Source organism: Erythrolamprus reginae, unplaced genomic scaffold (assembly GCF_031021105.1).
Source record: "Erythrolamprus reginae isolate rEryReg1 unplaced genomic scaffold, rEryReg1.hap1 scaffold_149, whole genome shotgun sequence".
NCBI lineage: Eukaryota > Metazoa > Chordata > Lepidosauria > Squamata > Dipsadidae > Erythrolamprus > Erythrolamprus reginae.
The window spans coordinates 85,341-99,540 of record NW_027248552.1 but is presented as its reverse complement, the minus strand read 5'-3'; the positions used below and the strand labels follow the sequence as shown (position 1 = coordinate 99,540).

The window sequence follows — 14,200 nt, the reverse complement described above, 5'->3', positions numbered from 1 at the left end:
GCGCGGGCGGCCCTGGGAGGCGGGCGGGGGCAGCACGACCGTTGGTTGGCCGAGGGGACGGTGGGCGGGGCCAGTCTCCCGCACTCGCCAGGCCGGCGCAGAGGAGCGAGGGGGCGGGGCGGCGGCCGAGGGCGCAGCTGCCTGGCGCGGGTGCGGGGACCCAGGATGCCGGGAGAGGCCCCGAAGGAGGCGAGGACACAGCGCCCCCCCCCCACAGCAGATGAGGCTCCCCTCCCCCAGTCTGGCTCCGAGAAGGAGCGGCGCCCCAGCGAGCGACTTCTTGGGTGTTCTCCGAATCTGCGCCTTCTCTGGGGCTGCGGCGCCCGTTGCTGTCCTTGCCTTCAGCAGGGGGGTCGGTAAGGCTCCGTCTCGAAAAGCAAAGACGGCAATTGCGACCGTGCGATTAAAAGCCCCCCTCCCCCCGTTTAACAGGCCGCACATTTTCTGGGTCTGCAGCGCGAGGTTGACCGCCCCAGGTGAGCGTCCCGGCGAAGACCCCACGGGCTCCGTCTCCGCCTCGGCTCCGTCTGGGCAGCTGCAACTCTGGAGGGTCATGTGGACGCCGAAGCCGGATGCCTGCGAGGCCGCGGACAGTTTGCTCCTTGCCCCCTGCCTGCACAGCGCCTCCATCCGCCAGTCTGGAGGCCAGGCCCCGCAACTGAGCGGAGAGTGCTCGCTCTGGTGGTGGGCTGGGCTGGGGGCCCTCTGGACAGCCGCGTGCAGGATGTGTGACTCTCCGTCCCAGCGGCCCTCGGCGCCAGCCCTGCAACAGCCGCTGGCCAGGACCCTGGAAGATCCCATTTCGGCCTTGTTCTGGCCTCATCAGCTAGCCACACCCTTCCTTACTGGGATTTGATCCGGTGGACTCTGCCTGTATATATATATATATATGGAGAGAGGTCACTTCTATCCAGGGGTGGGCTACTGCTCCGATGGGGGAGGGACGCAGTGGGGTAGCGAAAACGGAGCTCCACCCCAGAGCACCCAATTTGCACTGAAAGATGTCGAAAGAAAATGCATAAGCCCCGCCCACAGTGGGGTAGTAAACATTTTGGTTCCCCTTGACTGCTTCTATCCCCTAGGAAGAAGGGCTGAAGGTGGGTCTGTGTGCACGCTGTCCTGGGGGGCCGGGGGGGGGGGCTGGTTGCCCTTTCCTCCCCCTGAAGAAAGAGATTCGGGATCCTGCCGCCACTGGTGTCAGCGCTTGACCCAGCCAGCGCGCCCTCTTTGGCCCAACATTGGCCCCTGAGGAAAGCTGCCCATCCTGAAAGTGGCGCGCAGAGTCCCAGCCAGCCTGTGAGTGGGGAGGGGCCTGGCCGGGGGAGGAGGACAGCTGAGACCAGAGCCCCGCCCCTCCTTTGGAGTCCTGCCTTTTGGGAGAGGGAGGGGGCGGCTTCCCCGCGCCCTGAAGCCCCCGGGTGGGGGTGGTCTGCCTCCTCCGAGAGCTGGCGGGCTGCCTGGCGCGGGGATGGCCCCCTTCCGTGCCCATCCTGGGGCGGGGCCAGGCTCCGATTGAGGAGGTGGCCCTGTTTCCAGTGTGGAGAGGCTGGGACCTCTGCCAAGGGCCGCGCAGCGCGTGACAGTCGCTTCGGTGCTTAAACTCTCCCCCGAACGCCTGCAGGAGCCGATTCCCTGGACAGTGTCGGCCCGGTGGCTCATTCTGCGGGGTGGCCGAGTCGGACGGGAGCATCCTACCAAGTCCGGCATCCTTTCAAAACGCCCTCAAAGTCAAGTTGCTCCTCAGCGTGCCTGGAAATTAACGTTGCTCTGTTCGGTGGCCCCTTTAGGGACTGTCGTTGTCATATGTGGGTGGTCACTTCTTTGTACCGGAGCTTTTGTTTAAGATGCTTTTGCTGTAAGACTCCAAAACCAGTAGGTAAATATAACGGCCACCTCTCAGGAAGGGCCACCTGGCCGCTCACAGACCACCTGGGGGAACGTCTGGAGGGCCAGTCGGGCTGAAAAAACCGAGATGCGCCCACAGCGTCTCCCCTGGGAAAGACCCTTCCAGCCGGAACCGTCTCTTCTCCAGGCTAAACCTGCTCAGCCCCCGATCCAGAGCACGAGGCCGCGGCCTTTCGGGACAAGCAGGTCAAGGACCCCTCGGTCTCCAATGGGCAGAGCGGGACCGGCTGGCCGAGGAAGCCTTTTCTCCCCGGAGCAGCCGGGCAGCGGGGGCGAAGGAGGGCTGAGCGGCGGGGCTTCGGGGCCGAGCGCTGGCCAACGCCGGGACCAGATTCCGGGGGACGGCAGAGCGTTCAGTCGCCTCCGGCCGCACCGGCCACGGGGCCCCGTTGATTGGCACTTCTGCCAGCCGCTCCCGGGGAATCGGAGCAGCCCGGCGGCGCTGCTCGCACGCTTCGGGCTGAGTTCGGAGGACGAGGGCGCGAAGGAGGGTCGCGGCGGGGGCGGGGGGTTGCCGGTCGGCGCAGGCGAGGCTATTTTTAGCCGGGCGGGCGCAGCAGGGAGGCGGCCCCTAATTGGCAGCCAACAGACGCCCCTGCCGTTGCAGGCTGCACGTCCGCAGCGCCCCCGCCGCCGCTTCCGAGGCTTCTGCCTTCGTCGGGGAAGTGCGGGGGCCACGAAAGGGCCTGCGGGGGGCGCCTCTGCCGCCACTGGCTCCCTCTTCTCCGCGGGTGGCCGGGCGAGGGGTCTGCCCTTTGGCACTCGAGCCAAGCCAGGGAGGGAAGGGGGGGTCCCCGAGGGGTTCCGCGCGTCCTCCGACGGCCCGGGCCATCCAAGGCGGAGGCTGTTTTTTGGGGGGGAGGCGCTGGAGAGGAGCTCCCAGGCCTGCTCCTTCCCTCCCCCCCCGAGACCCCCGCCCCAGGCTCCCCAGAGGTGGTCGCTCCTCGGGGCCCCCGCCACAACCGCCCTCCCCTGGGGAGTCGGGCAGGCTGGCTCCGCTTTCCACGCAGCGCAGCAGCGCCCTCTGGCGCCCGCTCCGCGTTCGGCCTGCCCGCCCCACGAGAACAAGCAGGGCTTTTATGGCGCGCTGCTCCCCCGGGGCCCGAGCCTCGTCGGCCTTCCTCCCGCGGCGGAGCCTCCAACCAGGTGGCTAAATTTAGACGGGGCCTGGGGCGGAGCGAGGGGCTCCCGGTGGGCTACTGAGAGAAGATGAGCCGCGTGACTGACATAGTCCAGGCTGGGAGGGGGCGGCGGAACCCCACCCCACTGTAGCCGCGGGACTGAAGCTCCCGAGAAGCAAGGCAGGGGGGGGGGCAGACCGACGGGGGGGTTTCTTCTCAGAGAGACCCCCCCCCTTTCGCGCAATACACAAATCGGGTCCTTGAATTCACGCGTTTATTGGATTCCTAGCCAGGAATTTAACCTTACAAGGCATCTACTTTTGCTTTTAAGGTTTATTTAAAAGAAAGACACATTATTATTTATTTATTCAATGTTTACGCCGCCCTTCTCCTTAGACTCAGGGCGGCTTACAACATGTTAGCAAGAGCCCTTTTGAACAGAGCCAGCCTATTGCCCCCATAATCCGGGTCCTCATTTGACCCACCTGGGAAGGATGGAAGGCTGTCAACCTGGAGCTGGTGATGAGATTTGAACCGCTGACCTACAGTCAGCTTCATTGGCCTGCAGTACCGCACTCTACCTGCTGCACCACTCCAGCAAAAATAATATTAGTATTTAACACGAGTGATACTCAATACAGTGTTTCCTCGATTTTCGCGGGTTCGAACTTCGCGAATAACCTATACCACGGTTTTTCAAAAAATATTAATTAAAAAATATTTTGCAGTTTTTTTCCTATACCACGGTTTTTCCCACCCGATGACGTCCTATGTCATCACCAAACTAATAATTTTTGAAAATAAATAACAAAAAATAAATTATTGTTAATAAATAATTATGTTTATAAATATCAGGATCACTAAGTGTCTTATTCAATGGTGAGTACCAGTAATAATGGTGAGTAAATGGTTGTTAAGGGAATGGGAAATGGTAATTTAGGGGTTTAAAGTCTTAAGGGATGGCTTGGGATACTGTCCATAGCCAAAAATGGTGTATTTACTTCCGCATCTCTACTTTGCGGAAATTCGACTTTCGCGGGTGGTCTCGGAACGCATCCCCCGCAAAAACCGAGGGAACAGTGTATAACATTAACAAATATAAACGTATTGCCATTGTGGAATCAATAGATCCATGGACTCAATAATGCCCCTGTGGGGAGCCCAGAAGCACCGGAGAGAATTTCAACAGCTCCCACCCTCTTGGGATTTTACATGGCACCCAGGCCCAAGGACCACCAAAGCCCCCCCCTCCGGGTCCACCTTCTTTGTCCTTGTTCTGTTGATGCTTTTGTCGCTTTATTTTTTATTATAAAAAACCTTTAGAAAACCACATTATTTGCACCTGCATTGCCATTCTTGTCGTGTTAGTTCCCCTTCAGATATTGTGTCATTTCTTCACTTGCGCAGAATAGTCCTCACTTAACAACAGTAATTAGGGCCAGAATGGCGCAGCCATTAAGATGATGGGATTCCCTTCCAGAAGAGGTCGTGACAGCTGTCAGCCTGGAGAGCTTCAAGGCAGGATGAGACAGATTCAGGGATGCCAAGTGTATCATAGGTGGTGATTGAAACGGATGTCCAAGTCCCGCCTCTATGTTGGTTGAGGCAGGCAGGGTTCCCTGGGGTCCCATTTGTTGGGGGTCGAGAGAAAGGGAGGGTCTTGCCTTCTCTTTCTCCTCAAGATCCCCCTGGACAATTGGGGGGCCACTGCGGGATTCAGAATGCTGGACTCGATGGGCTTTGGCCTGATTCAGCAGGGCTCCTCTTAGGTTATGACTGTTGTGGTTAGCTCTGGCCCAGCTCCTGCCCCAAGGACTGTGGATGTGGGAGAGACATCCACATGCTGCAGGCCTGTTTTGCCCCTGGTGGAATCTGCTGATGAAGGCTCCTCTGACCAAGAAGACATGAGTGACAGGGAGAAGAGTGTGGCAGACAGCTCAGAAGGAGATCCATTATCTAGCTCCTCCTTGGATTCAGAACAAGAGTTAATGATACAGCCACGCATGCGGAGAGCGATGCATAGGCAGCAACAACTGAGAGATTATCGAAGAAAATGAGGCCACCTGTGGTTGGGTGGGGCTGTGGTCATTAGTGAGGCTTCTATAAATAGCAGCCTGTGGGTTTGGCCATTGTGGAGGATTATCTGATCCTTGTGTTTCGTGACTGTTTTACTGACTTTGACCTTTTGTGTGCTGATTTTTCCCCGCTTTGAAACTAAACCAGAGCAAAGTGTGTTTCACTTTGTGAAAGAAGGACTGTGAATGGCCTCACAGCTGCAAGCTAAGTATCACAGAACCAGGGCTGCCGATAGGCCAGTATTACTGCTACTGGCGTCAGGGGCCCGGCCAAATTGAAAAATGGGGGGGCGATTTTGGCCCACCACCGTGTGCTGGGCCCCTGGCGCCCGCAGCAGTCATTGTGCCCAGCACCGTTCCCTGTAGGCTGCACACGCCTGCGCTAGCGCACCCCAAAACGCCCCCGTGCACCCTTTTCCAAGGGCATGCATGAAGCCGTGGCTGCCCCCGCCCCCCGCACCTCTAGCTCCCTTGCACCCCAAGCTACTGACCACTGCCCCCCACCCGGCCGCCCAATCCGCCTCTCTTTCTCCTCTGCTTCCCACCTTGGAGCGCGGCTCCTCCCGCAGCAGGAACATCCACCCCGGGCTCTCAGCGAGGGGGCTGCAGGGGAGGCAGGGCAGGCGTTCTCACAGCGGGGGCCGGCGAAGGCGATTGTCAATGTCGGGCGCACGGGCCGGCACGCGCTCTCCCCATCCCCCTGCCAGCCCACCCGGAACATTCAAAGTAAGAAAAACCTTCGCCGGCTCTCTTTCTCACTCTCACCGGCGAAGGTTTTTTGGGAGAATGAGAGAGTGAGAGCGACCGAGCAAGATAGAAAGTGAGAAAGAGAGAGAGAAAGAGGGGGGAGAGAAAGAGATAGCAAGAGAGAGAGAACGAGAGAAAGAGAGAAAGAAAACAGGAGAGAGTGAGAAAGAGAAAGCAAGAGAGACAGAAAAAACGAGAGAAAGTGAGAAAGAGATATCAAGAGAGAGAGAGAATGAGAGAGAGAAAGAGTGAGAGAAAGAAAACAAGAGCGAAAGAGTGAGAGAAAGCAAGAGAGAGAAAGACAATGAGAGGGAGAAAAAGAGAGAGAGAGCAAGAGGGGGAGAGATAGAGCAAGAGAAAGAAAGGAAGAGATGAGAGAGGAAGGAAGAGAGTGAGAGAGAGGAAGAAAGCAAGATGGATAGAGAGAGAGAAAGAGAGATGAGAGAGGAAGAAAGAGAGAGAGAAGAGTGGAAGGAAGAGAGAGAGAAATGATAGAAAAAATAGGAGAAAAAAAGAGAAATGAGAAAATGATTGAGGCAGAGAATGACAGGAAAGAGAGAGAAACAGAGAGAGAAGTGACTCTTGATTTAAAGCATATGGTAAAAGCACTTAAATAATAACAGAGAAAAAAACCCAGCCCTCACCTGTTTTTATTAATAGTTTTGCTGGTTGTTTTAGTTTTAATAGTAATGGATTTTGGGGTTTTTTAAATTATTAATTTCTTATAATAAAAAAGAAGGGATTTATTTATTTATTTATTTATTTATTTATTTCTATGCCGCCCAGTCCCAGGTTTTTCCTTATTTCCAGATTGCATTTCCTCTTGGTGAGGTTCCGCCCATTGCTTCTTGTACTACCTTCAGGTGGCATGGAGAATAAATAGGTGCCATCTGCTCTGTGGCAGCCCTTTAAGGATTGGGAAACTACTATTCTATTCCCCCTCAGTTTTCTATTTGTTGAGCTAAACATACTCATTCTCTTAGCCCTTGGTCATAGGATTGAGCCTCTAGGCCAGGGGTGTCAAACTCAATTTCATTGAGGGCCACATCAGGGCTATGTTTGACCTCAGAGGGCTGGGGGAGGGCCTGCCCAGGGTGTGTGGCCATGGTGGGCATGACATGGGATTTGGGAGGCAGTAGTTTTAAAATGGCGGGGGGGGCAGACACTTAGGCTGTATGGGGCCCCAAAATTCCCAATGGCAGCCCTGCACAGAACTGATAAGGGACTTGTACAAATGACCAGTTTGTTTGGAGACGAGGGCTCTTTGCTGTACAAAAAGAGGGCTTGGTTTAAGGGAATTTTCATTATAAAGAACATTGTTTTGAATTTTCAAATGTGTGTGTGTGTCTGAAATTTGTACCTGTGAATTCTTGGGAGGGGTCTGCCAGAGAGCCCGACAGAACAGTGACACATAAGCATCTCAGTAGCCAACCCCCCCATGACTTCCTGGCAGTTACCCACTGGCCCTGCCTTGTGGGAAGCTGGCCTGGCAGGGGAGGCCGCCTGTTATGTTCGGGGGGGGGGGGCTGTGGGATGATCAGCACCCAGCACCCAGTGTGCGATCCCCTATTGAAACAGCCGCGAGGACCTCCAGAAGGACCGTGCATTCTCAGGCCCCTGCAACTTAAAACGGCCGCTGTCCGTTGAGTGAGGGCGGCCTGTGCAAAGGAGAAACCCGCTCTCATGCCCTCACATTATCCAGGGACATGCGCCAGGAAGGCCTTGCGGGCACCAGTCTTGTTGGCTGGCCACAGTGTTGGGGGGGGGAGCCTTCTGGGGACCCCGGATGCCAAGGCTTCCGCTCCCCTCACTCGCTCCTCCGACCGGCTTCCGCCTCCACCCGCTGCTCCTGGACGGAAGAGCCGGCCGTCGTAGGCCTGATCCTGGTGGGCCCTGGTGCCAGCCTCTTGGGGGCCAGGCCCTCTTCCGACCCATCAGTCCTTGGGGGGGGGAGGCTCCCTCTGGCTCTCCCGGGTCCAGGGGAGGGGCACTGAGAAGGGGCAGTGGCTCTTAGGTGGAGAGAGCTCCCAACGGGCAGGTGGGCACGGCCGCTCTCTAACTCCATGGGACTGGGCACCAAAAGGGCGGGAAGTGTCCAGGGCTTCGGATGAGGCCCCAGCAGTTCTTGGGGTCCCCCAGCTGGGCTCACCGGGTCAAACGGTGGGGATGCAAAGACCAGGCCTGTCCTACTCTCGGGGTCTGCCCTTCCGCTGCCAGCTCCTCAGGGAGTGCCCCAGGGGGCACCACCGCCTACCTGGGTTTCCCCTGCAGAGCCCCGGGGTGGGAAAGCCTGGGTTGGTGGTGGCCCCCAGAGCGCCCTGCTGCTGCTGGGCTGCTGTGGCAAAGGAGGGTGGGCCTCCCCTTGTAGCGCATTTCATGCCTGGGTGGGCGGGAGACAAGCTCACACCCCTTTGGCTGACTGGCTGTCAGGGAGGCTGTGGGGAGACCCATGGCGGGAAGGACGGCAGGGCCCCCCTCCACCCCCATGGCCTTTCTGTTGCTGGCTCCCCTCTTGGCCGTGTTGCTTGGCAGGCGCCTGGAGGCTCTCAGAGGGCACCGGAGATCTTCCCCAAGGAAGGACCTGGTGGCCCCTGAAAGGTGGGCACTGGACACCTGCCACCACCTGGCAAGAAGGGCCCGCCTGGGACTGGACGGCTCCCCGGCAGCCTTTCACGGCCGGCTGTTCCTGGGGGGCTGCTCTGTCCCAGGGGCTCAGAGGAAGCAGTGGGAGAGGCGCCCAGGAGGGACTGGACTTGAATCGGCTTGGATCCTAGTTTTCAAAGAGCCTCTCGGTCATTTCTGTCCTGCAGCGGCTCCTCCTCTGACCGGCTCTTGGCTGACCGACGGTCCCCAGACTGCGGAATCTGCAGCCGCCTAACAAAGCTCCACTTCGGGCTGAATGACACAAAATTATTAATGTTTCTTAAATAGAAAACTGTATTTAGAAAATGTTTTACTCCAATATCATTTTATTAAAGTAAATTTTTAAAAATCTGATTTAATTTTTTAAAATATCCATTATCCACCCTGTGCCTAGAGCAGAATATGTGCGTATGTGTGTGAGAGAGACGCAATGGCAAGTCCAACCAGAGGGAGGCGCAAGAGCCCCGTTAACCTTGTCGGGCGGACTACACCCAAACGCCTCCATTTCTCTGCTCCTCTGGCCTTTGTGCAGCCGACCAGCCGACCTTTGATGGAGGAGGGGCCTCAGGAGCGCCAGCTGAGCTGCCGTGAGGGTTCCCACAGGCGGCCGGCAGAGGAGGCGGCGGCGGCCTGGATCCAGCCAGGCTCAGCTGGCCCAGCTGCTCTGTCAAAGGCTGCCCTGTCGCCCATCTGGGAAGAACGGTTGCAGGAACTGGGTTTATGGCTAGTTGACTGGAAAGAAGGACCATGTTTGAAGTGACTTAGAACAGAGTTGGAAGGGACCTTGGAGGTCTTCTAGCCCAACCCCCCCTGCTTAGGCAGGAAACCCTGCACCACTTCAGATGGTCATCCAACATCTGCTTTAAAAATTCCAGTGTTGGAGCATTCACAACTTCTGGAGGCAAGTACTGTAGTTCCACTGGTTTAGTTGTTCTCACAGTCAGGAATTTCCTCCTTAGTTCTAAGTTGCTTCTCTCCTTGTTTAGTTTCCACCCATTGCCTCTTGCTCTACCCTCAGGTGCTTTGCAGAATAGCTTGACTCCTTCTTCTTTGTGGCAGCCCCTGAGATGTTGGAAGGCTGCTCTGATGTCTCCCCTGATCCTTCTTTCCATAAATCAGCCCTGCCCAGTTCCTGCAGCCGTTCTTCGTATGTTTTAGCCTCCAGTCCCCTCATCCTCTTTGTTGCTCTTCTCTACATTTTTTACTAGAGTCCCAACATCCTTTTTGCATCGTGGTGACCAACACTGAATGCAGGATTCCACGTGTGGCCTCACCAAGTGGCATTCTCCCTCCACGTGATCTTGATTCTCTCCCTGTTAATGGGGTTTGGCTTTTTTGGCAGCTGCTGCACACGGCTGGCTCCTAATTAAGCGGTGGTCAACTCGGACTCCAAGATCCCTCTCACAGGTGCTACTGTTGAGCAATGCACCACCTATACTGTACCTGTGCATTTTGTTTCTCTTGCCTAAATGTAGGACCTGACTTTTTTCACCACTGAATTTCATTTTGTTAGTGTCTCAGTGCGAGTGAGAACGATCTGGGGCAAGATTTGCAATTTTTCACTTTCCCCTGGGAAGCAGCTGCAGAAGTGGGACTCCAAAAGGAGCTTGGGTTTCTTTCTTCTACCCTCGCTGAGAGGTCGCAAGGGGAGAAGTTGGTTTTCTGCTTTTTTTTCAAAATTGAAAGTTGTCTTTGGAACAGGAAGTGAGATTGGAGACTTTTAGAAAGGAGTGAAAGTATTTTCTATTTGAAAGTGGGACTGCTTACTTTTGGATGGTGGTGAGTATTGACATTTTTAATTATTATTATAATTGAGCAACTTGTATTTTTTACTACTATCTTATTTTTTGTTATTTTAACCTTACTCAAAATTGGGAGATATTGTTTGAGAGAGAAAGGATAGGAAGGGGGAGAAGCAGAGCTAGAGTGCCATCTGCTGGCAGAGGTTGGAAGTGCAGGTGGTCATCTGTAGCTGCAGCTCAGCTTCAACCTTGGGAACGGCACACATGAAAATACTGCACTGCATGGACGGACTACCGGGAATTAATTCTGGTGCCACCGAGCTGACCAGAACGAAAACTGAGCATGAGACTGAAATTTGAACGGCCTGGCTCTTGGGCCTGAAAGGGAGACCCGTGCCTAGAGGACCTCCCCCTCCCTTTTATCTGTGAATATTTCCCTTGGCCATATAAAATAACCTGTGTTGGGCCGGTGAGGATTCCAATGTATTCAGGTGAGGTTGGCGAAAACGTTTCAGGACAAACCAGCCAAATGTTGGAAATGCTACCAAATACCTGCCTGCGTCTTTCTATCACACGTGGTGGTGAACATGTGGAGAGGCAAAAAAGGTATTGGACAAAAATCAAGAGGTGATGCAACCACGCATTGAACGGAAGCCCTAAGCACTTCTGCTAGGAATTCCAGCTGACAGCCTTTGAGATGCGCTGTCACCTTTAACATTAGACAAGTCATAGTTCCTCAAGTGGCATTGTCAATCACAGGAAATTGAACGCTACCACAGACGTGCTTCCAGCCTCGTGGTTTAGGGCATTAGCTATGCATTCACCTGAAGATTGAGAACTCTATTCATTTATTTTCCAGAATTTTCAGTGTTTTTCTCTTGTTAAAAATTATTCAATAAACCTTTACAACAGAGAGAATGTATATGTGATTGTTCATGGAGTAACTGCAACTGGAATTGTATTTGCACAACATTGGAACAATGGAGATTCCCGCCGAAGGAAAAGTGACAAGGAAAACACGAGATAATGTGCAGAAATGAACAGCTTAACACCAGCGACTGAGGAGGAAGAGCAAGCAAAACGAGAGGCCACACTTCACCAATGGCTGGAGAATAAAAAAGGAAATGAAGATTAAAGAGAAAGTAAAAATATATATTGAGATGTAAATAAAAAGTAAATTGTTAGTGTTTGTGTATCTATGTATGTGTGTGTGTGTGATATTTTATATGGGGGGAGAACAAAGCTTCCCTTGTGCCCCTCGGCCCCACCAGCAACTGTCATCTATAAGGGTGACGTATCTTTGCTGATAAGGAGAAAGGACCGGCCACCCTCCCTCTCGCACCAAGGCAGCCGGTCAGCCGGACTCAGCTGTGCACCTGGAACCCGGGATCAGCCAAGTGGTGCTGTTGAGGGGCACCCCAAGAGGTTGTGGGGTGTTGGGGACCCTCCTCTTTGGCTCTGAGTGGGACATCGTGCTCTTTGGGGCCACCACACAATCCATCCAGGCTCACAGTTGCTGCTTGAAAGAGGGGGGGGGCACCCCCAGCACTCACCCTGGGCATCGCTGGCAGCCCCTCCTGGACCAGGGGGCCCGGTTGGCGAGTGTCCCCTGCGCAGGGCAGCCCTGCCTGGAAGATTATTTGCAAGTGACGGCCATCCCAGAGGGCAGCGGCCAGAGCAGTGGCGGCAATGCCCACGTGCCACTCGGGATCATGAGCTGTGCTGGTGGCAATGAGGGTTCCAGCCATGTCCCCACCCCACCCGTGGCCCTCAGTCCGTCTGAGCCCCCACCGCCTTTCCTGGCTTGTCTCCACCCTCCACCATCTAACAACGCTGCTCCCCCACCGAGGAAATAATGTGACCTCAGAGGAGCCACGAGGAGGGTCTTCCAGAACTGCAGCCCCCCCCCAAACCAGCTCCCCTTCCCCCACCCCCACCCGAGGCCCTTTAAGGGGAGGGGCCCCAACCGGTGGGCTGGGAGGGGCTTGCAGACGGGCCAGGAAGTCCAGGCGCCTCCTCACTTGTGCGACCAGCAGGCGAGTGAGTTCCATCCAAGTGAGTGGGGGCACACGGTTCGTGCAAACGGAGCTTCTGCATGCTGGGGGGGCTGGCTGCTCATGCGGAACCAGGCCCCCTCTGCCCCCCCCAGCCATCCACAGAGCTCTGCTTTGATTGACGCGCCCCCTTCCGACCAGCAAGACCTGAGCATGGCACGATTGTGGAGTATCAGTGGGTTTATTTAATGATAGTGGGGTTTTAATTTTAGTTTTAGATTTGTACTCTATTGTTATTGTCGTTGTGAGCTGACCTGAGTCCTCGGAGAAGGGTGGCATGCAAATCTAATTTATTATTATTATTATTATTATTATTATTATTATTATTGAAAGGGCAGCCCCGCCCAGGCCCTGCTCACGCCAGTCGCCTTTTGTTCCACCTTTCTGGTTTCATTTCTGGATTTCTCCCTGAGCCTGGGTGGTGCAGTGGTGAGAGCGGAGTCCTGCAGGCTGCCAGCAGTTTGGCAGATCGAATCCCACCACCCGCTCAAGGTGGACCCGGCCTCCCTCCCTCCCTCCCGTCCGTGGTGGCTCCAATGAGGACTCAGCCTTCTACGTGGTTTACAGAGTGGGCTGTGAAAGTGCCGTGAAGTGGATGTACAAGTCTACCTGTTATTGCTCTGCTTCCTTTCCCTTCTTCGGGGGTGGGGGGTCAAATGGGGACGCAGAGGGTTGGGGCCAGAGGCCGAGAGGGCGGCCAAAGTGCCGTGAAGGGACATACAAGTCTCCATGCTGGCGCTCAGGCGTTGAGTTTTATTGCATGAACCAACCGTCCTTGGGGCAGGGCAGGGGGGCTGCCTTCCTCAGCTGCCAATTCCCAGGGGGGGGGCGCTCAGAGTCCAGGCCCAGCTGTGAGTCGCAAGGGTGGGGGGTCCAGCGCAGCCTTCTTTATTATTGTTGAGAGCAGCCCCCCCCGAACAGCTCCGCTTGGCTCAGCCGGGGGGCCAGGCCATCTGACGCCCCCCCAGCACGTGGAGGTGGAGGTGGTAGACGGACTGGGCCCCGTGCCGGCCCTCGTTGATGACTGCAGGAGGGGGGGGGGGAAGAAAGAGGTGGGGGGAGGCCCGAGACCAGACCGATCCAAAGGGGCCTCGGAGGAGGCTCAGCGGAGGGGAGGGGCTTCCAGGGGCCCCGCCCAGCACCCCCCCCCCCCTCCTACTCACCCACTCGGTAGCCCTCGGACAGCCCCTCCGCCTCGGCCGTCTGGCTGGCCACCACCAGCAAGTGTCCCAGGAGCTGGGCAGGGAGGGAGGGAGGGAGGTGGGTGGGGGTCGCTCCAGCAGGGCAGCCCCCCCGCCGCCCGCCCCCTCGGCCCCCCCTTCTCACCTGCGCGTCGCTGGGGGCGGCCCGGCTGAGGCGCGCGAGGGGTCGGCGCGGGATGACCAGGAAGTGCACGGGGGCCTGCGGGGCCGCGTCCCGGAAGGCCATGCACTGCGAGAGAGCGCGGCGGTCAAGTCTCCAGCCATGGCCGCCCCTCCCCCTCCCCCCCTCGCCCCGCCCACCTGGTCGTCCTGGTAGAGCACGTGCGCCGGGATGGAGCCGTCCAGGATGCGGCTGAAGACGGTGGGGCCGCCGGGCTGCTCGGCCGCCTGCTGCGCCCGCCCCACCTCCTCGCCCGGCCCCCGGGCCGCCAGAGCCCTCTGCCGGACGGACACACGGCGGCCGGTCACCCCGCGGCCTCCTCCGGGGCGACCCCCTTCCCCCCCCGGGGGCTCCGCAACAGGCGCCTCGCTCAGAGCTGCGCTTCACCCCCCCTCCACGTGCCCCCCCCTACCTGTCCCGGGCGGCCCCAGGCGCGAACCAGCAGCCCCCGGCCCGCCATCACCAGCGCCGCCGCCATAACTGCTGGCGCCGCCCCCTCGGTCAAGCGCAGGCGCACGAATACGTTCGTAGTTCCCGCGCCTCTGCCCCTG

The 14,200-nt window shown here is 56.9% G+C and overlaps 1 protein-coding gene across 1 annotated transcript; it reads right to left on the bottom strand.

Moving 5' to 3' along the window:
* Positions 1-13,020: 13,020 nt before the first annotated feature.
* LOC139155942 (adenosine 5'-monophosphoramidase HINT2-like) lies at positions 13,021-14,140 on the bottom strand. The gene is made up of 5 exons (XM_070731321.1): positions 14,062-14,140; positions 13,790-13,927; positions 13,614-13,718; positions 13,451-13,523; positions 13,021-13,311 (listed from the first exon to the last, which is right to left on the bottom strand). The coding sequence occupies exons 1-5, from the start codon at positions 14,125-14,127 to the stop codon at positions 13,220-13,222; spliced, it is 474 nt and encodes a 157-aa protein (XP_070587422.1). The 5' UTR covers positions 14,128-14,140; the 3' UTR covers positions 13,021-13,219.
* Between the last annotated feature and the right edge of the window lie 60 nt (positions 14,141-14,200).

Bases quoted from the DNA above. Each gene is read 5' to 3' on its own strand.
- LOC139155942 (XM_070731321.1), bottom strand. From the start codon at position 14,127: ATGGCGGCGGCGCTGGTGATGGCGGGCCGGGGGCTGCTGGTTCGCGCC. The intron at 13,524-13,613 runs GTGAGAAGGGGG...CTCCCTGCCCAG, and splicing joins CCGCCCCCAGCGACGCGCAG to CTCCTGGGACACTTGCTGGT. The intron at 13,312-13,450 runs GTGAGTAGGAGG...CCCCTCCTGCAG, and splicing joins GTCCGAGGGCTACCGAGTGG to TCATCAACGAGGGCCGGCAC.